The sequence below is a fragment of the Topomyia yanbarensis genome, chromosome 1 (assembly GCF_030247195.1).
Source record: "Topomyia yanbarensis strain Yona2022 chromosome 1, ASM3024719v1, whole genome shotgun sequence".
NCBI classification, from domain to species: Eukaryota; Metazoa; Arthropoda; class Insecta; order Diptera; family Culicidae; genus Topomyia; species Topomyia yanbarensis.
The window spans coordinates 14500675-14525421 of NC_080670.1; the positions used below are offsets into that span (position 1 = coordinate 14500675).

Consider the following 24747-nt stretch of genomic DNA (forward strand, 5'->3'; position numbering starts at 1 on the left):
TATGACAAAATAGCATATGGGGGACGGGACTAAGCTAGAACGTTACGTAACATGTTTTCACTGAAGAATTTTTTAAAGAATTCTTCACATATTAAGGGAGGCAGATATTAAGAAATTTGTGACATGGTTGGAGGGAGAAATCAATTTTGGGCATTTTGTGTTACGTAATCGAACCCATGCAAATGAGCTTTGCCAGAAAGTCGAGTATTATCCGCAACAGTTCTTTTCGTTTCACTGAATCGTCCGACGTCTATTTTCTCTTTTTTGTTTTGAAAGATCTAACCTGGATATGTGCTGGGTTGAGAATCGAACTCAGGTGACCTGCTATCAGGCAATCGATTTACGATTTAAAAAAAATACCCTGTTCATTTAAGACGCGGTCGGATTTTGTATACACTCAAGTTTAATTTTACCCGGTTTTTTTTTTGCGCGGTATTTTTTTACGCGGTTTTTTTTACGCGGATTTTGAAATTTACGCGGTTTTCATTTACGCGGATTTTGAAATTTACGCGGTTTTCATTTACGCGGATTTTGAAATTTACGCGGTTTTCATTTACGCGGTTTTTGAAATTTACGCGGTTTTCATTTACGCGGATTTTGGAATTTACGCGGTATCCATCAATGAGGTTCCCTTTATCGCGGATTCTTAAATTTAAGTGGTCTTCATTTACGCGGTTTTCATTTACGCGGATTTTGAAATTTACGCGGTTTTCATTTACGCGGATTTTGAAATTTACGCGGTTTTCATTTACGCGGATTTTGAAATTTACGCGGTTTTCATTTACGCGGATTTTGAAATTTACGCGGTTTTCATTTACGCGGATTTTGAAATTTACGCGGTTTTCATTTACGCGGTTTTCATTTACGCGGCTCGTATCCCCCGCGTAAAAAAAAACCTGAGTGTATAATAATGCAATCAAGATGCGACTGCACAATCTGTCTTCGTAACGCTAACGTAAGCAACCGATTCATATCATTAAGGGTGCTTCTAGGCTCACAGACTACGTTGTGCAACTATAAGGGACCATTCATAAATTACGTAACGCAAAAATTGCCCAAAGTTGACTCCCCCCCCCCCATGTAACAAATTGTCACAAATTTCTCCATCCCCCCCTCCTCTATTACGTAACAAATTCCCAGAAATTTTTTTTTTCTTCGGTGAAAACATGTTACGTAACGATCTAGCTAACTCCCCCTCCCCCCTATGTCACAACATGTCACAACTTGTTGTACCCCCTCCCCCCTTAAAAGCTTAAAATGTTACATAATTTATGAATGGTCTCTAAAAATTAGACAGAATGTTTTCAATCGAAGAATAAAGGTTTTTTTTCTATCCCTGACCTCTTTCGTGTTCTACGGGATTGACGCGAATCAACAAACCTATGGTATATATATACTGATACTCCTCGGATGGTTCTATGTCTATCATGTTGGTCGTCAACTTAGTGTGAATATAGGTGATGTCTTTTTTCAGCTGTTCTCTGCTACCTATGATATTCCGCAAGGAAGCCCTCTCGGACCACCCATATTCATTCTTTACTTCAACGATGTTAACTATCAACTAAAAGGGCACTAAAATTCAGCATCATAAAGACTTTTTCATCTCTGATCATCTATCAAAGCATATCGATTCATCAGATTTACTAGCCTGAAATTTTACAAAGGTGCTGGTTTTCTTGCTACAGAAACATATCCCTTGCCAAATCACAGTCTTTCTGCGAAAGGATACTTGCATCTGCTCCTTCTTTTCTTGCGGGACATCACGCTTGACTAGGGACACCGGAATACAAACTGTGTCCCCCTTTTTAGGGCTAGCGTCAATCCGGCGCTGGCTTAGTCCTGTCACTAAGTTAGTGTCGGATTCTGATGAGACGAAATCGAACCACAAATTCCATAACGATTATAATTATAGGTGTTGTGCTCTTCACACGCAAAGATGGTTCTAAATTATTTTCGCCCTAATGGAGAAAAAATAGTTTTTATCTAAATTGTACTCCACTAAATAGAAATATAGCATAGTACTTGAATCTGCCTGCCACGAGCCTTGTTAAATTTGAGCCCCGGGATTTAGGAAAATTGAATTGAATTTTTTTCTAGTAACTAGGTGACGTGACTGTGAGAATATGGCCCCGGGTATGTGCCTGTCCAACTCGATAGATTTTTTGTACGAGGTGTTCTGTTTCTGTTATTCTTTCCAGAAGTTGGTGTAGTTCTTATACGCAGTGTTTCTTTTTGTGATAAATTGGTACTTTTCTCCTAGAACTGGGCAAAAGTACAAAATCCATATCCGAGCCAGCATCCTGCTACGAATGGAGAAATTCCTGACGAGCATCGAGATACTGGACGACATCAAATCTGGTTTCGCCTGGAGAAGCTGGAAGCAGAGTGTAACGAGCTCGAGAAAAGCCAGTGCGAGATTAAGGGGTTCGAAGGATTACGAGGAGAACATCGAAGGCGGAGTTTGAGGGGAAAAAACCTTCGAGGTAAGGACAGTGCTGTTTGGCAAGATACGGAAGATCCATTGTGTGCGGGTTTCTCTTAAGGATGATGGTCTTAAATTGATAGATGCACATCCGATGAGTGACGCGAATCAAAGAATTATTTGGGATGCTTTGATCCATGGTTCTCCAACAAAGATTTCCTCAAAAGGCGGTACTGGAATGGGCTATGTGAGTATCTGAGGATTAAGAAGAAATCTGCATCCACGTTATCCACAGACTGTTCGAGCGGATCATGAACATTTTGGGCCAATTGGAGGAGAAGATAACCGACTGGACGAAATTACTCAGAAACGTTGGGTGCAGTATGCTTTAGATATCATATTTTGCAGTATTGGTTGGGTTTTTTGAAGAAGTAGATACGGGTACTTCCATTAGTCCCTGTAGTTGAACATTCGTCAAGCTCTAGCTGCCCCTCTTCTACGAATAGGTTCGAATTCCATCTAGTAAGGGTCTGGGTCCATTTCAATGGACTCTCTGGCATTTTGTACCCTTGTGTCTAACTCCATCCTCATTCCTGGTAACCCCAGTTCTCAAACAACGTCGAATCCTGCAAGCGAGCATGAAGCTGCTTCCATCGCAGTAGTAGAGGATTTTCTCATTGGCATGGGCATCAAATATACCGGAAGCGTTGGAAGGTTTACCAACAAATGCAGTTGCGGACCCTCCGCCGTCTATTTCGAGAAGAAACTGATATAAACTGTAATTTTCCTATTTAACGTGATCCCTCTATTAATTGAAGAGCAGCGTCGGAATGCCGTGAACGAAGAAACCGGACGTCTCGTTACTTGTAGAACTGAGATCAGCTGATGGAAGAAAAAGTTAACTCTTTTGTTACTCGTTAACAGCTGTTCTAGGTACCAGTTCGTCTAAAATTTCCCCTCAAAACGATTTTGACAGTTGGCTCTCACCTCCTTGTTACACGTAATTCGAGTACTGCACCAGAAAAGACCAAAAGCAGCACATGGTTCAATGACACATTTGACCTAGTATCACTGCTATCGATATTAGAGCAGTTGTGCGTCATTGCACATAAATTCGCAACAATTTAAAAACAAACGACCATAAAACCCCAATAAACAGAAACCATACACGAAACACAATCCTAATGGTGAACCCATTCTTTACTCTGTGCAGATGGAATCCGGCCGTTAAGCTCTTCCTAAATAGCATACTTATTAGCGACCATTCCTAAATTACGTAACGCTTTCAGGGGGAGCTGAAAATTGTGACACATGAGGGAAGGGGAATAATATAGAACGTTACGTAACATGTTTTTACTGAAGGAAAAAAAATCAAAGAATTTGTTACATAATAAGCGACCCTTACACGTTCAATGTTTTTGTCAATACTAGAGAGTATTGACAAAGGTATTGTACGTGTAATGGAAAAAGTTGTATTGACGATGTGAATTTCAAACGGGACTGAAATATTGTAACAATATCGTCAATACTGACAAAAATATTGAACGTGTAAGGGCCGCTATAGGGAGGGGGAGCATCGATAGAAAAAATTGTGATAATTTGTTAATTTTGCGCAATTTTGCGTTACATAATTTATGACTGATCCCTTATGGATGAAAGCTAAAATTCTACGAAAACTTTTACAATCGTAAAAGTACGCTATTACGCTCCCTCCTACCACACTGGCAACCCTGCCGATGACCCGGGTGCCAAAGAATAATACCTCGTTCAACTATTTTTTTTTCTCTCTCTCTCTCAATATCTTGAAACACAATACCATCGCCACCGGACTGAGACCTCCACCATCGGATCGGGATAGGACAGGACAGGGTCAGTCTCTGTATCGCTCGAGCCCACGTCCGAGAGCAAGCTTATCAAGCGAACTTAAACCAACCGGACGGACAGCACAGACAGTCGGTGTCGAGTAGTTTTCTTATATCGTTTTCTTTGCTTTGCTTTCCCAAAACGGAAACCTGAGAGGCAGATGGTCGGTCGGCCACAGTGCTGTGGGGCCACCGTCGTTTCGACGGTGTATGCGCTGTGTATACGTGATGAATACACTCGCATCTCGGGGTTTATGTTGTTTTATGCTACGTCTGAAAGCGAAGCTGTCATAAAATTTTCAAAGTATACACTCAACCAAAATATCACTTACATTTCATATGCAAAAACATGTAAATATTTTCCATAATACTTTTCACATGAATGTTATTATTTTCACACATAATCTGTTCTCTCTTCCGCCCTATAAAAACCAGTATTGATTACAGATATATCTTACGTGAGGTTCAGTTACTTGCCACCGGAATGCCACATATTTTCTATTTGAAACTTATATACCTTTTATATGATATTCAGATGATTATTAACTGAATGTATAATAGCAATCGTGTTACGTGAAGTGGGTTTATCTGATATTCATGTGATTGTTAGTTGCTTGTATAATAGTATTCAAATGCTTTGGTAGGTAATGTAGCTTGGTTTAATAAATGCGCGGATAATCCTAGTAGAGCTCAGCTGGAAATTGAGCCGGTATTCTGACTGGCTCTAGTTAATAACCGATTCCAGTGACAAAACAATCACTGGAGCCAGGTACTAACTACCAGAACTTTGGCACATTTTCCGGCTGGACTTGCTGGTCCGTGTTGATAATTGATTTGTAATGCACTCCATGCCATCTTGGAATCTTCAACCTGGAGCAGAGATAGCGGATATATATGTATTTCTAACGTCTTCACATTTAATTAGAAAAATCAAAAGTCCGGGAGCAATGTATTCACCGCCGTGCTGTTTGTTGACGCCATGTTGAATGTGTCTGATTTTTTCACATTGTATGTACCCGTAATAATAATGTGTTTTACACATAACGCTAGAAGTATGTGATGGACACATAATATGTATGTGGGGCACGCTTGAAAGTTATTCATTTTGTATTTGAAATTCATTGGTGATTGTATAAGTTTTATTTGATGCATATGAATCTGATGTGCATAATCGTTTTTAAAATTTAGGTGTTTTTTCACATGAAACGTACGTGATTTTTTGGCTCAGTGTACTTCAAGTATCAGTTTCTGTAGCCGTGGCGGTGGAAAGGGTTTCTTTTACTGTTTCTTTTTATGACCCAACATTTATGTGTAAAAGCATTTAATCAATCCGCCTAAGTAAAAGTGCAGTCAAATGTGGCTTCCGATATGTACTAATGTAATTAAATTGCTTGATAGCTGTACAAATTTAATTACTCGAAATCAAAATATCAACTTGCAGTGTACAAAATATTTATTATCAAACATAGAGTAATAGAGCTCGAGAATCGAGAAGACCAATGACGTCATAAAACTTGAAATCATGAAAAATTACCTAACATCATCAAATACCGCTAGGAAGCGCAGCACCTCCAAACAACTCTCCTCTTGGTAGCCTGCTGTATGTTTTTATGCATGCAGGACCGCTGAACAGGTGTTCGATGATGCAGGAATGTCCAACCGAAGCGCGAACAAAAGAAACAACGAAATTCTTATGTTGATGGCTTTTGTTTACATCTTTGAGCATACAGAGGCAAATAAAAAGTCGGGCAAGCGTTAGGGGTTAGCTCGAAACGATGACAAGGTTTTGGCTTGTCATTGCAGTTTCTATTGTATGCAAAATTACGGTCGGTGAATAAGTGATTTAATATGACTGGTTGCGTAAATGGTAAAATGAATTGTTCGAAAAAGGATAATTTCATATAAAATATCAAAAATAGAATATACATTTATTCGGTCAGTGACGCGGCCTTTCATCGATAGTTCTTAATCTCTATTTTTCTTTTGAGTACAATAAAGGATATTAAGAACGTTGAATATAAGAACAGTAAATTGTCCTCTGTTCACGCTTGTATTTTGATGTTTGTGAATGTTTTAGTACAATAAAGAATCGTATTTTGCGAAAATTCTTCGAGATTGGATAGAATATCTTCAAGTAAGATATTCTCCTATTGTTAGTCTCTCTAAATGCTTCAACATGTAAATACTAATGAATAAAATAAGCGAAAAAATAAGATAAAACTCATGTTATGTTACGTACATCGATAGAAATAAAGTTTACAAATGTAACACAAAATACATCCAACGTTTATAACTTTGGAATGTATTATTTTATTTTTTTTTTAATTATAAAGGTTTTAACCTTAGGGTGATTTGCTTCTTTTCGGGTTAGAGAAATCTCTTTTTGTAAAAATCTCTAACCCTATCTGCGGGGTTGGGAATTGATTGAACCCAGGTGAGCTGCGTACAAGGTAATCAATTTACCAACTGCACAATGTCCGTCCCCAATGTATTTTTATTGATTTCTTAACAAAATGTAAACATTTTTTGCCTTTCTCAATAGAAAGGTATTGCAATTACTCTGAAAACCGACTTTTTAACGGAGGGCCGGAGAGCCGAGTGACATATACCATTCGATTCAGTTCGTCGAGTTCGGCAAATGTCTGTGTGTGTGTATGTATGTGTGTGTATGTATGTGTGTGTGTATGTATGTGTGTGTGTATGTGCGTCTGTGTGTGTGTACGCGAACACAATCTCACTCACTTTTCTCAGAGATGGATGAACCGATTTTTACAAACTTAGTCCCAAATGAAAGGTGCAACGTTCCCATAGGCTGCTATTGAATTTTTAATGGATCCGACTTCCGGTTCCGGAATTACAGGGTGATGAGTACGATCACGCAGAAAATGTCGATTTTAAGAAATTCTGCAATGAATGTATAATGGTGAAAATTTTTCCACAATGTGACCACAACTGCTTCGATTTGTAGTACTAGGTCAATAACAGCCATTCAAAGTCTCTTTGGTCACATTGGCCACCATCATCGGTTCCGGAAGCCCCGGCGGAAGTATCCAAATTCAGACTAACAGTCACATCGGTTTCTCGGAGATGGCTAGACCGAATCAACCAAACTTAGTCTCAAATGAAAGATGTTGCGTCCCCGTAAATGGCTATTAAATTTTATCCCCAACCGACTTCCGGTTCCGGAGTTACGGGTTGTGGCGTGCGATCACATAGCAAATTGTGATTCAAACCGATACTCCGATGGAAGCAAAAAAGGTAAAAATTTCGCTAAAATGTCTCTCAAATAACTTAACTTTGCAGTTCTAGGTCACCGACGGCAAAACAAACTTTGTTGACTACATTGACCACCATAGAAGGTTCCGGAAGTGCCCGGGAAAAGCGGCCATCTTTCAAAATTTACGAACTCACATCAGTTTCCCGGAAATTGTTGGGCCGATTTTCACAAACTTAGTCCCAAATGATAGCTATAATATCCCACAGATGTTTATAAAATTTCGTACGGATCGCTTATATGGGGCCGGAAATATAGACTAAATCGTCCGGTCACATATGAAATTCCCATATAAGCCGGAACTCAATTTTTTTTCAAAGGGGGGACCCCATGAAATTTCAGAAATCGAATTCGTATTTTTGATGCCAAACATCTTGAAAATTTTTTTTTTATAAAGATCGACTTTTTGGGACTTTGCTACTTTTTTCAATTCAATATTACCGTGGCTGTTTTCTCTTTTGCAAAATTTTAGAACTCGAATAATGATTTCTTTTCTTGTATATATGTATTGTATTGTATATCATGTATAATAAAATTGTAATGTATACATTTGAAAGCTTTTAATAAATATAAGCAACTAAAAACTCTCGTGTTCATGATTGAGAAAGGCACAATTGCACCGCTAGGTGGATTAAAGAAGGTTTTTGTTTCATAATATCAATCTTACTCGACAGCGTTTTCAACCATATGCCCAGTAAATCTAGTCGGAATGCTGGCTAGCTTGTATCAATTTCATTAAAAAAATATTCATCATACGTGAACAAAAAAATGTAAAAAAATCGACTACGTATCTACGCGTATCTTATTTTTACGAGGAATTAAAAAATTTAAATTAAAAGAATTTTTTTTGCTTAAATTCAAGCCAAGCACGATCCACCAACCGCCACATTACCCTAGGTCACACTACGAAAAGATTTCGCACAGTTCATATATAGATGCGATGTTTCTTTCGTTCGATATACGTCCACACGAATACGTCCGCACAGTGAGTGAGACTGTACAAATATTGAAATACACACGAACGAAAACCATCCCCGAACTCAACATGGCAGCGCTGCTGTTACTTTTTTGTCGGCTGCCAACCAACGAACGAGCGCCAGTGGCGAACGAGTGGAACGAACGAACGAATGTTGAAAACATACAAAAACGGAGAATAAAATATCGCTTTCTCACACAGCACAGTTTATGACCCTCGCCGTCTGCGTACTTTGGCACTGTGCGCTGGTCGAACCCGATGACGGTAGCTGGCAGCCAGCAGCATTCATCTTGATTCAATCCCACACAAGAAAGGCAATCGAGCTACGGGTATAGGTTTAAGCAGAGGGTGGTTCTTCGATATTTTCAATCAGTTTAAAAAGTTGTGCGAAATTGACGATTCTCGATAAACATATGATTACGGCTTAAAAGCCAACTGTCAAAATTCTCTTTGAAAGGAAATTCCTCGTCAGTCACAGTAGTTGGTAGTAAACAAAAGAGAAAAGTTTTCTCTTTCATTAATTGCTGTGAACTGTGTTCGACCAGTAACAGTTTGCCTGGAATTTCCTTTCAAAGAGACAGTTGGCTTTCAAACCGTAATCATATGTTTATCGAGGATAAGTGTCGAAAGTGTGATTGTTCTTCACAAGTAGTTTGAGTATATTGAAATTTAAATGTATTACAATGTTTTCACTAAGGTAAACTGTTGTCTCAACGTGCAAAAAGTAGTTTTGTTACCTTTTAATTTTTCAAAAAATCGTAAAAAAATTAATTATTACTATATCTGAAAGTACCATTCCTTGAAAATATTTTCACAAACTTTCATAGAAATGTAAGCCATAGATCAAAAATTAGTGGTTCGAAGCGCGCTTCGTCTACCAAGAGCAATGATAACTTTTTAAATTTTAAACTCGATTTTCTCGGAATGATGTTTTTTCAAAAATGGCTCACGATTGCCAAAAACCTACCCAAGCGTTTTTCTTCATTTTTTTCAATTGTTCTTAATTAGTTTTTCTCGTACCTTAACGATACCCTTTTTATGCATTCATTTTTGTTTTATAGATAAGAATTTTTAATGTAATTTTTAGAGCCCGATTTTATAGGAAAAACGTTTCCGCAGGCAGGAAAAAATTATTATTTATTAAACGAATCATTAAGGTACGAGGAATACTCCTATACTAAAAATTTTAAGGTGGGATTTGGTATTTTAGTTGATCTGTTGGCCTTCCTTCGTGATCGCCGCAAGCCTCTTAAATAAAAAAAAATCGGGGAAAATACCGGAGCTCCGCAAGAAACGCTCTCGAGGTTGCTGTTGACCTAAACGAAACTGCGGACAAGTCTGAACAACTTGTCACGTGTTTTTTTATAGAAACTGGCCACGACGGGACACCAAAACATTTTTATACGATATTCAGTAAAATTGCGATTGTGTCTCAGCCTCGAGTGGCTGATACTTTCTCCGAGCGGGAATAATTTGGTCCTGAGTGGATTTATTCCGAAACCTTCGTGTGAGAAGGATTTTGTCTCGATTGGCTAAATAAATAGTGACTCAAATAGGTCCTCTGAGTCGGAATGTATTTCCAATAAGCAGATTTTTGTATTACTGTGATCTCGGAAATTAATATTTCCTTTGATCGGGAATGCATCGGAGCGGAGAAGTTGCTAGATTGGATTGGTAACGTCTCTTCGATTCACGAGATTATTTGGACGATGCCACAGGTTTGGTTTTTCACATACACTGTGCAAATGTAGCGAAATAATGCACTCGCTCTCGCCTTGTTTTACGGAGCTACTTGCTTGAGCTCCTGCCACCTTACACGAGCAGCCGTCTTTTGGAAGCGAGAAAAAATCGAGATGTGTTTGCCTCCATATCACGAGAGTTTCTGTTCGTTGCTGTAGAAAATGGGCAAGCAGAAAGAATAAATTTTCAATATTTATACTTTCTTATAAAGTTGATTTTGAGTGTATCGATTCATTGAATCGGACATTACTGTCGGTGTGCCACTAGTATGTGGTTACGACATTTTAATTAACTTGGTGAAATCGTTTAAGGGTTCATATTTGACGAATGAAAGTTAGATGGAAATAGGAGAGGGAGAAATAATTTTACAGCACGAGTAAAGGACAAAGTAAGTAGTGGAAAATGAAGAGTAAAGAATAAAGAGTAAAGACTAAAGAGTGAAGAGTGGAGGACCAATAGTATGGAGTTAAGATCAACAAGTAGAGTAAAACTAAGTTAAAAGTCAAGATGGGTAAAGAGTAAATATGTGCAAAGCGATTTGGGAAAATAGTAAAGAGGAATAAGGAGTAATGACTAAACAGTAATGAGTAAAAGAATAAATTTGTAAAAAGTAAAGGATTAACTGTAAATTGTAAACAATTGAGAGTAAGCCGAAATTGGTGACGAATAGAGTAACGAGTAAAATGTAAATGGTAAAGAGTGAAAAATAATAAGTAAACATTAAGGGTACAGAATAAATACTAAAGAGCAATGTGTAAAGAGCCAAACATGAACGAGTGAAACGTAAATATAAATTTCATTTGATTGTCTGATGGATCTATCGGCGGTCGTTAATTGAATCAAGAGTAAAGAGATATTTGAGAAACGTTGGGCTACGAATATAGTGTAAATGAAAAAGAGTAAACTGTAAATGTTACAGAGCAAAAAGTAAATAAAACAATCAAGGAGCTAAACCTGCAGAAGAGAAAAGAGTGAAGAGTAAATAATAAACAATGTAGAGCAAAGAGTAATGTATAAAGAGTAGAGTAAAAAGATAAGATTCAAGTTTAAATAGTGTGTGCCAAATCTGTACTATATAATGAAAAGTAAAAAGGCATCAAAATCGACTAGAAAACATCAAAAATTTCATACGAAAATTCATTTGATAGAAGCAAAAGTTAGAAAAAGTTGTGGCCTGCGTCGCTTTTGTTAGTCGGGATTTTTACATTATCAAAGATTTGTATCACCGTCTCACAAAAGACCTTATTAAATAGAGGTTGCATTCTTAAGGTAGGAGATAACCGAATTGCACTTGCATTTCTTTATTTAACCACAAATACTGGTATTTCAACTACTACTTCCTCAGTATTTGTATTGTATACGCCAACAGTTCACGCTTATCATAAAAAAAAGCTTGGGTACCACGGACATCGTGCAATACAGTGAATACCCGATTTTATCAGTTTCCGATTTGGTCAGTCCTATATGAAAGTATGTGTAATGGGCTCTAGCAGACGAACCAAATCAAATTCGAGCCATGTAAATCCTCTCTTGAGTATATTTTTCTTCTCTTAAAGATCCAAAACTCAACGCTTCAATGATATTTTGTGCAACACACTCTGGGCGAGAGTGCTGAGCAAAAACCGCCACAAGCAATGCTGGTCCCGATCGGTGCGATATATGAAGCTCATTTCGTCGAATTTGGCAATTGTTTTGTGACCAATATTTCTACTATTATTCTACTTCTCTGTACCGTTTATGTAAAATAAGAAATTTGCCAATTGCCGAACTTTTCGTTATTACGGCTTGGTTTCAGCTTGATTTCAATTCAAATACTAATTACAGTTGATAATGCATCAGTATTTTAGCAATATTTGGTTTAAAAAGTCTAAAAAACTCATCACTGTGGAAAATATACGATTTTAGAGAAACAACGAGGGAATACAATCATGTCGTGCAAAATAAAAATAATGCAGCAAGAAACGCTGCCCTCTTTTGAAAATAGCCGCATTTTGAATGTTACTGTATTCTTGTCTTGTATACATCCTTTTAATTTTGCTTTCTTAAAAAAATTATATCTAGAAGACATCGTCTGAAAGACTTTCTTTGTCATTTCAGGAAAATTGGGAGATGCAGAGTGTTCGCCAGTCAATCCTCATGCAACTATTAGATCCTTTTACAAAATTATGGTCGGTAAGCACTTTTTTTTGGAGAAAATGATATATTTGACTTTAAGATTCAAAAATAAATTTAAAAATTGAAAGAAAAGCTCCGTTGCCTAGGGCATTGTGTGGATAGAGTTCGAATTCTCAAAGCGATTGACCCCGTACATTTTTTTTCAAAGCACCACAGGAGATGCTGTAACTTTTTTGAATTGTGCAATGAAAATTTGAAAAAGTATTATGCAACTGTTGCATGATTATATAGAAATTGAATGAATATTCTTTTATTAAATCGAATTGAATTAAAAAAGCTAGAAAATAATTTAGTTCAATTTCGTCCGAAATTTGAATAGCACCAAAAGCACATATTCACCTAGAATTCCAACTTATCAAAAATATTTAGGACATGTTCAGGAGTGTTTCAGTTCTGGTTTCACAGTTTTGACAATTCTATAAAATAGAAATAGAAAATTTTAAAACAAGAACTTGCTGTCCCCAGCAGCAGTTTTAACGGCTATTCTATTCATTTTAAAATTCATGTCTCGCCATGCCTTCAGTGTTGATCATAATGCTTCAAATTGATTTTTTCACGGTCTATCGGGTTTAAATGTGTGTGTGTGCTAAGTGCTCTTCATGTATTTAAAACACTGTTCTAAGCGTGTTTTAAAATTAGCAACAAATAGAACGGCGTCGCAAAAGCTGTTCAAAGTAAACAAAACGCTCTGCTGGGGACGTGAAAGTTTCAGTTCCAGTTCTACTTTGAAACTCCTCTATAAAATAAAAACGCTCCTGAACATGCTCTTATCATCCAAAATAATATCAACGAGTGCATAAGAGAACCACCCTACCTCCGACAGCCATGGCGATATTCATGCGGGCCGAAGGAGATCGACGACGTTTTTACCCACCGCCGTCGCCCTCATCGTGTTATAATCATTATTAGGCATTACTACTATCATCATCAACAACATCATTCAGCTGTTCTGTTTATCTTCGCGCTGCTGCAGCGTTTCGAAATTGGTTAGAACTGTCAAAAAGTAAATCGCACGAACAATGTGCAAAAACAGACAACACAAAGATTAGGGTCACTTACCATTGAACGTTGCGTGTATCTGGACACGGTTGGACCGCAAATATGGTCGGTTCGGAACAATGCGGGATTATTGCTGCTCCGTGTGGCTACCACGGTGGAAAATTCCCTACTTCCGCCGGGACACACAAACCCGCTGAATCGCTCACAGGGCGGCGCGGGTACAATGTCGGAGATTCGTTACGGACACACACAACACACACTTCACTTGGGTCTCCGACGAGTTTCACTGCTGCACGAAGCCAATCGACTCTTTTTTTGTTGGTTAGCTTCTCGAATCGCACGATCAACACTTTCACATCCGATACGGATGACCGGAAACACTGCTAGAACTTCGCCACCGATCCGTGGACTCAGACGCCACCTTTTACAATTACTAAAACTTGAAAATGATTCAACTGAGAAACGCAAAATTAAAAAACACTGAGCAGCGTCCGAACGGAAATCAACCTCTTTTTTCGCATTCGAACAAGTTTTTAGTTTTACACGGGCCACGGACACATAAACGAACAGAACTGACAGTGGTGAAGTGTTGCCGAGTGTACGGCCGCGTATCGTTCATTATTACCCACAGCCACACTGCTGTGATGTTCCACCAACACGGCAGCTGCCTTTCTGTGTGCGTTTGAACGATATGTGTGCAGCGGAGCTGAAAGATGGATCGCGTTTCATCAGCACTGCTCAGTCTTCACCACATACTGTAGTAATTTCGTGTTGATTCCGGGGAATCGAGCATTCGGAGCTGTTATTTGCTTGGTAGGGCGCAATGTAACATGACGTAAATTTTTTTTTTCGTGAATTTTACGTCATGTCACATTGATGTTGTTACTTAATTCCAATGTGATGTACCAAAAATATCTAAAGTTACGTATTTTGTAAACAGCCCCATATCGATGTAAAGCCAAGATGATTGTAATATTTCAATCATTGTTAAACTGCATCTTGCAGTGCCGAAAAACTATTTTATTTCGGAACATGGATTATGGAGATAGTTTTGCATTTTCACAGCCAACACCTCTTCCCATTGTCTTGAAAAGAAACATGTCAAGAATGCAGTGTTGGCGTGGTCTTGTTCATGTACACATACTGAGTAGCTAATGATATTTTGCACAGAGAATTGCGCTGCCTAGCATTGGAAAATTCGAAATCTGTGAAACCTAGTTTCATCAACGAGAAAAAGTGGTAGTCATTCCAGCATTGACATAAGAACAGTTAATTTAAATTACCTACTGACAGGTAATGGATTCAACATGATTTTCTCAATAATTGATAACTGTCCTCAATGGATATTCAATTCCGAGGAGAGCAGAATTTTTGGCAGCACTGCCCGTCGCGTCTGGTTTTTAGGACACTAACACCAATGCAGCCAATGGCATTCGCATTAATCCTCCTGTCGGTGTGTGCGTTTATGCTATTAACCGCTTTGCTGTAGATTTTCCTGCCTGCTTCGGCACTGTTGTTCGGCATCTGATGATTCTTCTTGCTGGCTATTTGCCACACGCCATAAGTAGGTAGACGACTTCAAGTTGTTAGAATCGGAAAGGTTACGGTAGGATAATTATTATGTTTGTTGAACCATATTGTAACTTTTGATACTACAAAAATTGTGTATTATAATTGAGTCCGATGAGTTTTGAATTGCGATTATTGAAGAATAAAATTTTAATACAAATATTGATAGAACCCAATTTTCTAATAATAATATGTAAATTAAATTTGTAATTTGTTGGTAATTTTATTGAATACCATATTCTGTCAGTTTATACATAGTATCAGGACAAGGAAATATTGTAAATTACCACTCAGAAAATTTGACTGGTTCGAAAATTCCCAGTATACCTACGAAAACGGGTGCATCGAATCCACCGATTAATTAATCGACTAAGATGAGCTTTACTACTGAATATTTTTCGCCAAATTTATTGTTTATAAATCTGGTTCTAGATTTAAACTACCAACTAAGCGACCGATTAAATAGGTTTCAATAGACGGATTTTAGTAAATTTTGTCGATCAAGTTTAATCGGTTGTCACGTCGGCAGTCACCCATGTTAAACTACCCTTAAGAGTCGGCGCAACGATTGTGCGTTGTGCCGACGTAAGTCGATTTAGTCGCTGAGGATTTTCGATAGGGATCTTAAGACTAGCGCTGTTACACGCAACTACGTTTTTGTGAATGTTATCTTTTCTGTATGCGCAAGTATGTTGAGTGTGTTATATGATGCAGTTGGACAGTTGAGCCGTAAGCTGTTTTTAGTCTTTTCGATGCAGCTGACCTTAAAGATAAGTAGTCGATTTTTTTCGCTCTTTGGTACGTAAAAAGATGAAAACAATATTTGAACAAATTATATTAATATGACTACACCTGCTTTTCAACTACCTTAATCCCTATCCTTTTGCTGGGTTGCTGTCAAACATGCTAACCAAAGTGGCTAAAACTATTGTCAAATAAGACCGATAGTGTCAAACAAAAACGTATTCAGATTTTCAAACAAAATCAATTAAAAATCGCTTTAAAGGTTTAACATATACATTGTTATATTTAGAAAGTTGCACTCTATCGTTATTACATAAAATTTTATTCTTTATTTAAAAACCCAATTTCGGCTCTAAGTTGCGGGCAGCTTCAAAGTAATATAAACACTAAAGGGTGTTGTTGTAGTTGGGATAGATCGTTTTCGAAAGTAAAAGTGATTGTACCAAAATTAAATTTGTTTTGGCGACTGGTCAATCTGCAAAATCAAACTTTTTTATTCTTCACTATAAGCAGAGAGTCAAACTCCGAAAACATGTTTTTGAATTAACACCCTTAAAAGAGCGAGTGCGAAATGCCATCGCTATCCAGAAACTGGTTGGTCTAATTTTAAGTTTCTAGAAACAGTGACCCTCGACTGTCGTTAAACGTCGAATTGACGCTAATTTGAACCTAATCGAGTTCTACATATTTAGACCGGTGGACGCTTGATGTTCTCCCTGAGACTGCGTACTATCATTGACACTTGAAAACTAGTTTATTCGTTGGAGCGATACTAAATTGAAACGACATTGCGTGGAATTCTCGCCTACCGGCAAGCCGCGGCTGCAGCGCCACGTGATCCAAGACAAGTACTAAATGCGGCTAAAAATAATCCACCCATCAAGCCCCAAGCCGAAAGAGAAGCTGGAATCAACAACAACAACAACAGGCGAGCCGGGGATTGCGTTCCGCACTTACTCACTTGTCGAGTTTCCTACAATTCTGGTTGCGTGGATGCCTACTTTTTTTTCTCTCTCATTTTTTTTTTTTTTTTTTTACATTAAATTTTTATTGATTCGCATGTTTTTACATTTCTGTACATTATTTTTCATGTTAAGTGATACAGTCATTGCTTTCCATCTTTGTTTTAAATTTTTCTCTCTCGATTTTCGTTGCGTCTTTTAATGACCTCCAAAGTTGAAGCCGTTCCTACGTACGGCAGAGCTGATGAAGTTTATTGTGAGTTATACCTTCTGCGCATACGGTACGGGCCGCTGGATTATTCCTGAATGTTCCCCACTTCTTCGGATCGAAAGGCCGATTTGATATTTTTATCTCCAACTTTAAGCTGACCGAACGAGAGAAAAACTGGCCAAATTTAATAACTGGTCACTTTTTTTGTTTTGACATCATCCGAAACCAGTTGTTTGCTTGTGTTTTGGTTTGGATTAAGCGTCTATGTTGTGGCCAAGCTGGTCTGCCAGATTCTGACGAGACGAAGAGCGCTCCGATGGTGACGCTAAAAAGCTTGAAGCACATAAAAAATTCACTGACGTCATTTTTTTTCTTTTGATTATAGAGGTTTTAACCTTAGGATCATTCTCTTCTTTTCGGGTTAGATAAACTTCTTTTGGAAAAATCTGTAAGCCTATTTGCGGGGTTGGGAATCGAACCCAGGTGAGCTGCATACCGGGCAACCGATTTACCAATTACGCAATGTCCGTCATACATATGATATGTACATACATCACAGTAATTGGCACCAGTTTGTCAATGACACATCGATGGAATCATCTATAAACACGCTGGAAAAAGGCTAGACGAACCGGCATAACCGTTACATATCTAACAGAACTGAAGAATGTTCCACCGATGGATTTTCGAATATGTCGGAAAGTTGCTTCCGTATTCGAAAATGTATTCCCGAAATGTAGAATAATGTATCGTGTAATTCTATTTACTACGATAAACTATTATAATGCCCGCGATTTATTCACCAATAACGGTTTAGAGCCAGGCAGAATCAAATTCAAATGGTTGAAGAATCTGTATGATCCTGGAAAAGGCGCTAACAGAATTTAATCAAGATATCTTGAGCAGATCAATTATCCGTGGACACCGGGGGTGGAAAATGCCCCCATCAAAGAAAAAAACTGTGAGATAAAGATAGATGGAATGGATCCATAACATTTCGTTGGAGCATTAAAGGTTAATGGTATTATTATAAGAAATTAAGTTACTATAATTAGATTGATTAGGTTCCATTGGAGCAGTGCTGCCAGGGATAGTTTCAGTACACGGTGAAAAATGAAATTTTAATATGATTTAGCTGAATATTATTGAAAAGTGATGAAACCAATCAATTAAGACTGTCTTCGACTATCTTTTCTAAGCAATTGGACTACTGTAAATATTATGGAAAGATTGTAAAGAGCAGCTAAAGGTAATAATTGAGCAGCTTCTAACACTGCAAAAGTAGCACATATTTTGACCAAAACAGGTTTTTCGTGTTTCTTGACTCCAATAATCTTATGATCTTGACTCCAATAATCCTATGCAAAAGTAGTTTTGAAGTCTTATGCATACTAGAAAAGTTGTTCATGAAAGGGTTAAAATACACAGATGCTAGTGTGGCTGTGACTTTTTTTTATCGCTGGACAGAAATTATCTAAATTCTGCACATGTTTTCTTTAAAGTGTTGTTTTCATTTTAGTAGTTCCCAATAAAGTTCAGCCGGAAATGAACTGGAATTCTGGCTGGTTCCAGATCGTATACCGGCTCCAGTGACACAACCGATTCTAACTAGAATCGGTTGTGTCACTGGAGCCGGAGTTCGAACTGGAACCAGCCAGAATTCCGGTTCATTTCCGGCTGAGCTTAACTGGGTTTCGAAGTAATGTTGTTTGTCGCGACAAAGATGGAAGTGAGTAAATCGGTGACGCACGAAAAATAGTGTGCGTTCAAAGTGCCTTGTAAAAAAAGAGCTCCCGCCCCTATTGGGATAGGCGGATGATCATAAGGAGCTCTATAATAAAAAAATCTATAATTTTATTTAATAAAAATTCTAATTCTATAAAAAAAATCATGGGACAGCCCAATTGAGTTGTACGAACTGTTAACGTAGAACTACACTTTTAAATATAGTATATTTTGATTATTATATTATTAAATTTGTTAGTTTATTTGGATGTATCATAAAAACCTAAACATTGTGCGTTTACTCTCTCAGCGCAAACGGCCGGGATCTACAAGATAGAATGAGAATGCGTGCTTGCAGAATTTTGATCCCAACTTGAAGCACTATGTACTATTTTTTCGTTAATCATATACGAGAGTTAGACAGAAGTAACCACTCATATTGTGCGCAACCGTGTATAAGATTCGCGGGGGATACCCGTATTAGAACGATCACTTTGAGGCCCAACAGAAGTAATCGATGCAATCCGATACCATTTGACTGAATGCATTGAATGTAAATAGAACACAACGTTTTAAACACCCGCTTCAAATGGATAGAGTTACGATAAGAATCGAGCTAACTCGGACTCAACATGACAATATTCTATACGTACAAACCAAACAGCCGTAATTTAATTTTACTTCTTTTAACGGACCGAATAAATAAATCTTCCACACAGGCAGCAAGCGGTAGGAAAACTAGTCGCTTGGATACGGCTGCAAGTTTTACTGTGATTCCCAAAGCTGAAATCACTCGACAGAGAGCGGCAAATTTTAGAACAGTCTGCTTTCATTTGCTGCTCGTTTCTGCAGTACTAATGCTATTATATAGCACCAGCGTGCAAATGTCAAATTTGAAAGCCTAATATTGGCACTACTAATGCTATTAAAAAACTTCGGTTGGCTATCATTGTCCGTTATGGTTCTAAAACCATTTCTTATGTTTCTTTTCGGTATGATGAGCAAAAAGAAAAAAAATTAAAATAAAATATTCTGTTTAAAACCGTAATTGACTCTCTTCTAATGTATTGTAATGAATATCCTTAATGGGTTTTCGTTCTCACATGATATGAATGTTTTACGAAAATTACCTTTAGTAAGTCTCGAATTGAGGTACCCTGCCTCGTCCTTCGCGGTAAATGCGCTGCGTTTGCTCCCTGGACTATATTGCATATGTTCGATTGAAATTAAATATGCCGAATATAATTTTCAAGAAGAGTTGCATAACAAATAAACACACAGCATTATATCGGCTTTTTATTTGCTCTATAATGGCACTAAATGCACTTGTAAAGCTTACATGCTTTAAAGATCCTTGAAGCATGTACGCGTTATATCAGCTTTATATACGCATATAGAGCAAGCGATAATGCTATATGTCGGCTGTGCAGTTATGCATTATTGATGCTTCTATAGAGCTTTATTGCATTGTTAATGCTGTAATAGAATTTCAATGCAACATTAGTACAGATGTATAGCCAATATAGTGCAATGGCTTAATGCTTATGGTTACTTGGGACAATCAGCCAGAACTTTTTTAATGTTGGTATCATCTGTCAAGACTCAAATAGGCCTCTTTGCTGAGCCAATATTATTATTATTTTTTTTTGGTTTCAAACTACTGTACCGACAATGAGCTGAACCGACCGGTAAAACAGAATACGAACTGTATTAATCGTAAATATGCTATTTTTATATGTGATCCACCGAACGTATAGATATAATATGGGGCGCCAACAATGCTGTAATTTGCATCGCATGCCAGAGGAATAGCACGGCCCAATCATGGCGCAGATAATTACTACTTTCGCAAAATACATCAGTACGTTCACATATTTCCGTTCAGATAGGGCAAAAATAGCAAATTGTACAATAGATGTTATTCACATTTAAAACCTTAGAAAGTGCCTCATCAGTAAAGTTAACGTTCAAATTATTCTACTTCAAAATGAAACAATATTGCCGTGATTGTAGGTTCGAATATTCGAGGGCATAGTGTGGTCTTCTGGCTCCCTTGGCTAGGTCTCAGTTTTGCACACCTTTGGTATTGCATTTGTTTTTCATTTCAACTTTTTAACAGTAGTTTTGTATGACAACAATATAACAGAAGATGAATAAAATTCCACTGACACAACCTGGAGGCTGAATGTTATTGACTCGAATCAAAAGTCGTCGAATGTAAAAAAAAAATTATATTAGTGTCAAACTGGTGCTCAGGTGGCGAAATCGGTGGAATGAAGTATTGGCGAAATCGGTGGAATGAAGGTGGCGAAATCGGTGGAATGAAGTAAATCGGTGGAAAGGCGAAATCGGTGGAATGAAGTAGATAATATTTATTTCCCCGATTAGGTTTTGGGCAACTTCCGGTAACCATCCGATATCCTTCAGGAACATCTGTTCAAGGTTGTCTAGTACGGAGCAGCTTAACGGTATAATCGAGATTTAGGAACTGAAGGTGCGCAAAACCGGATCTGGAGGATCTGCCGGTCGAGGTCGAACCACTCGTTTTCCCGACTTACTCTGCTGCTGTTGAAAGTTGAAAGTTTTGCTATTGGTTTTGATATCTGGTATACAGCCATTTTTGCTATAATATCGTCTGTCTCGTCTTTTATACACTTATTTTTCCCGTAATTGCTGTCTCTTAAATTTTTTGCACTGCGTTTAGCTCTAGCACCGTGTATAAATGAACTAGCCTAAAAATATCTATTTTAAAGAACTGACACAGAAATATTTAGTTTCAACGGATATCACGAAAGTTCGTCCAAATAAGCTCAGCATTGTGATATCCTAACAAAGGCAAGCAAATGATAATACTGACGATAAGTATTTCATAAATGGGTACCGTATCTACATTCCCGCCAACAAAATAGAGATCGACGGCGTGATTGGCGAATAATTTTAAATGCTATTGAAAAGCCAAATATACGGCTTCATTACTGCCATTAAAATCCTTTCTTTCTTAATGATCTTGTGCGTTGAATATGCTGGTTACTAACAAGACGTTTCTAAATAGATTTTTGTATACTGATTAAAAACAGTCATGTATGCAAAATGCTCTTTTACAAAAACCTGAATAGTAGATACTACACCATTTACCACAATACAATATTATGATCTCTTGGCTTAGGAAGAGTGCGACTCTGACATCCCCTTTTTACTGCACCTAAAAACAATAGGCAGATGAGATTCCTTGAAAAGGTTGAAATTTTTCTCTCTTGGGGCCACCAAACATAATAGCTCGAGAAAGGGCTGATACAAGCCTGAGAAAACCGCATCTGATCTTAGTGATTCTGGATCAAACGAGGAGTTTCTGGTGCCTTTTAGGAACACCGAAAATCTCAAGTGGTTCAACATGCAGTTGTTTATTTATTTGGCTTTAACCCGGAGGGTCATGCGCCTGCGATGGCTCAACATTTTAAACCAGAGTTTTAACTTAGCGCAGGACTGGATGGGCTTAGATTGGGCTAGACTTCAATTCTCAAGGTTTGACAAGGCGTTGTCCTTTTGATATTTTTTAATTCGATTATAGAAAAAAGGCGCATCTTTTCAGGATTGAGGACTTCGGAGAAAAATCTCAAACCCTTCGTGCGGGGTTGGGAATCGAACTCAGGCGAGTTGCGTACAAGGAAACCGATTAACCAACCACGCAATTCCCGCCTCTTGTCTCCTCGATGAGTGATCGTCATTTAGCTCTTTCCACGATCTTTGCTATAGTCGACAGACCCATTTATGTTTCTATGAAATTGAGAGAACGAGCGATAAACTTTGCAATAATTATCGCAATCTTTGTATTTGAAATTTTCTTGTCGCACAGGTCTGACGCGTACGTTATTTGTGTTTGTATGCATTTTAAATTTGAAAACAACACCATTTATAATGAATAAATCTGAATGGGACTGACAGCGTCGTAGAGTGTTCTTCTCGAGCCTTTCGTGAAATCTCGGTTTTGTGCCCTTTTGATTTTCCTATGGCTTCCGTTTTCAATTCGACTTACGGAAGTGGCACACTGATTTTGACTTATTTTATGATCTATTCGAATTGTTTTATGAAGTAAAGGGTGTCCCACATCTAATTGCATCACGGAAAAAAAACGCTGCAGAAAATAACCCGTTGGGTACTTTCTCTTGAAAATTTAGGTAGAAGTAGTTTAGAGTGTATTGTTTACACTGTATTTTTATGGCTGTCAGCTTTTCAAAAATTGGAAAAAATGGCGTCACCTAAAAAGCAACGCCGCGAATTGATTTTGCGCAAGCACCTGGAAAATCCTCAACTATTCCACCGGGACATCGGAAAACAACTCGAACGCGTGCAGTCAACGGTGAGTCGTGTGATGAAATATTACAATCAAACTCTGAGCATCGACCGGAAGGAGAAATACGGTAAAAATGGTGATTAGGATCACAAGCGTGTAGTGAAATGCTTCAGTCAGTTTTTTGTTCACAGAGCTAAGGACCAAGAGGGACTGCATGTGTACGAAGTGCCAAAGGTTTTAAATCGTGACAAGCGGTAAAATACGGTGGAAAGTCACGGATCCAGAAACTGTACTCTCAGATACTGACGAAACCTCATTGTCTCATCATGTATGATGGGACTTACGTCAAAGCGGACTTCCAGCAGCTTCCGGGGCTACTGTTCTTCACCGCCCAGCACAAGTTTGATGTTCTGGAGGAAGTACGGAAGCGCTACGGTCGGTGTATCACCGGTACAACAACCCTGATAGCTTATGTGTAGGATTTTTCCAATTAAAACTTTGCCGAGTTCTAATGCGGCTCAGGTTTGGTATGAAATAATACCAAATAACATCTAAAAAAATAATAAGGAAGAGTGCAAAAATACATATGACAACAGTTCGATGTTATAAATTGGTTCTAGGTGGTTGGCGGAAATAAATCTTACACACCCATTTGAAATAAGCATTCAAAAGAAACTCGGGTGAACTGCATCACACATGAAATTCTTCCCGTGTCATACATAACGGTTCTCCCTTCTGCCTGTCCAGCATTAATAGAACTTCAGCTCGCTCACATATTTTTTTCATTGCCCTCGAAATATTACCGCAGTCTCTGCATTGTATGCTTTAGATAACCTATGCTCACGGACCAACAAACTGAAGTACGATAAAAAGATATCACACTCATTCGACCCGCAGTGATTGGCCCCGTTTGCGGTTGGGTTGTTGGTATTCCCTTTTTTCCGATCATATGGTCAGACCGATTACCACACCGTCCACAAACACATATACCTATTTTTTTTGTATAGTAACGTGAAAGGTTTAAGATTGGAAGAAAGAAGTGGGGTGGTGGGAAGCTGTTGTGTCGTTCGATCTTCGTGGGATAAAAGCAGTCCATTCCATGTTGGCTTGAAATAGCACCGCAAACATGACCAGATTTCCAAGGAAACACCCTTCTGAACGAATGAATGAATGAACGGATGCTGGGCACACATCTGTGCCTTTTTTGCAGCCAGCCGGGCTATCATGCCACTCGAATTTACCTCTTCGATGCTTTTCCACCTCTTTCGTGTTCGGTGTCGAAGGTAAACACTCTTTTATTTCCGTTTGCTTTTGTTGTTGATTAGGTTTTTGCTTAATTGAAGTTTCCACTCACAATCATTAAAAAGCTTTTTTTTGCTTCAGTACTGCTCACTTGTAGACAACTTTCTCGCAATACATAATGATTCAATCACACTCACAATCGGACCGACCAATGCCCCCCCCCCCCCAGAAACGAGAATAGTTGGTGCACTTTTCCTTTGCTCATGGGAAATGCACGGCGCCCGTGTTGTCGTGTGTAGTTACAGCACTACTTTTCTTGGTTTCACTTTCACTGTAAACAAATTGACTGGAAAACAAACCCAAAATAACTACACTAGCTCCGAGGCATTCGTTTCGATGCCGTTTTGATGAGACACCACAGCACATGAAGACGCTGCACCACGCGTTATTTTTAATCCTCGTTACCCACACACACCCACAGCCACGTGTACGGGTTGATTCTACGGCTTAGATCCCACGCGTCGGCGCATCCCATTCTTGATGTTGAACAACTTC

The 24747-nt window shown here is 38.3% G+C and overlaps 2 protein-coding genes across 3 annotated transcripts in view; both read right to left on the minus strand.

Annotated features, from left to right (window-relative positions):
* LOC131676944 (uncharacterized) overlaps positions 1 to 14180 on the minus strand; it is a 105081-nt gene extending 90901 nt beyond the window's left edge. The window contains exon 1 of one of the 2 annotated variants that reach the window (XM_058956379.1): positions 13509 to 14180. In XM_058956379.1, the coding sequence (XP_058812362.1) occupies positions 13509 to 13511 (3 nt within the window). In that variant the 5' untranslated portion in view covers positions 13512 to 14180. The remainder of the gene's footprint in view (positions 1 to 13508) is intronic. The other variant, XM_058956380.1, reaches the window with a different exon arrangement.
* LOC131676943 (uncharacterized) overlaps positions 1 to 24392 on the minus strand; it is a 236724-nt gene extending 212332 nt beyond the window's left edge. The window contains exon 1 of the mRNA XM_058956377.1: positions 24192 to 24392. The gene's annotated coding sequence lies outside the window, so the exon portion shown is untranslated. The remainder of the gene's footprint in view (positions 1 to 24191) is intronic.
* Between the last annotated feature and the right edge of the window lie 355 nt (positions 24393 to 24747).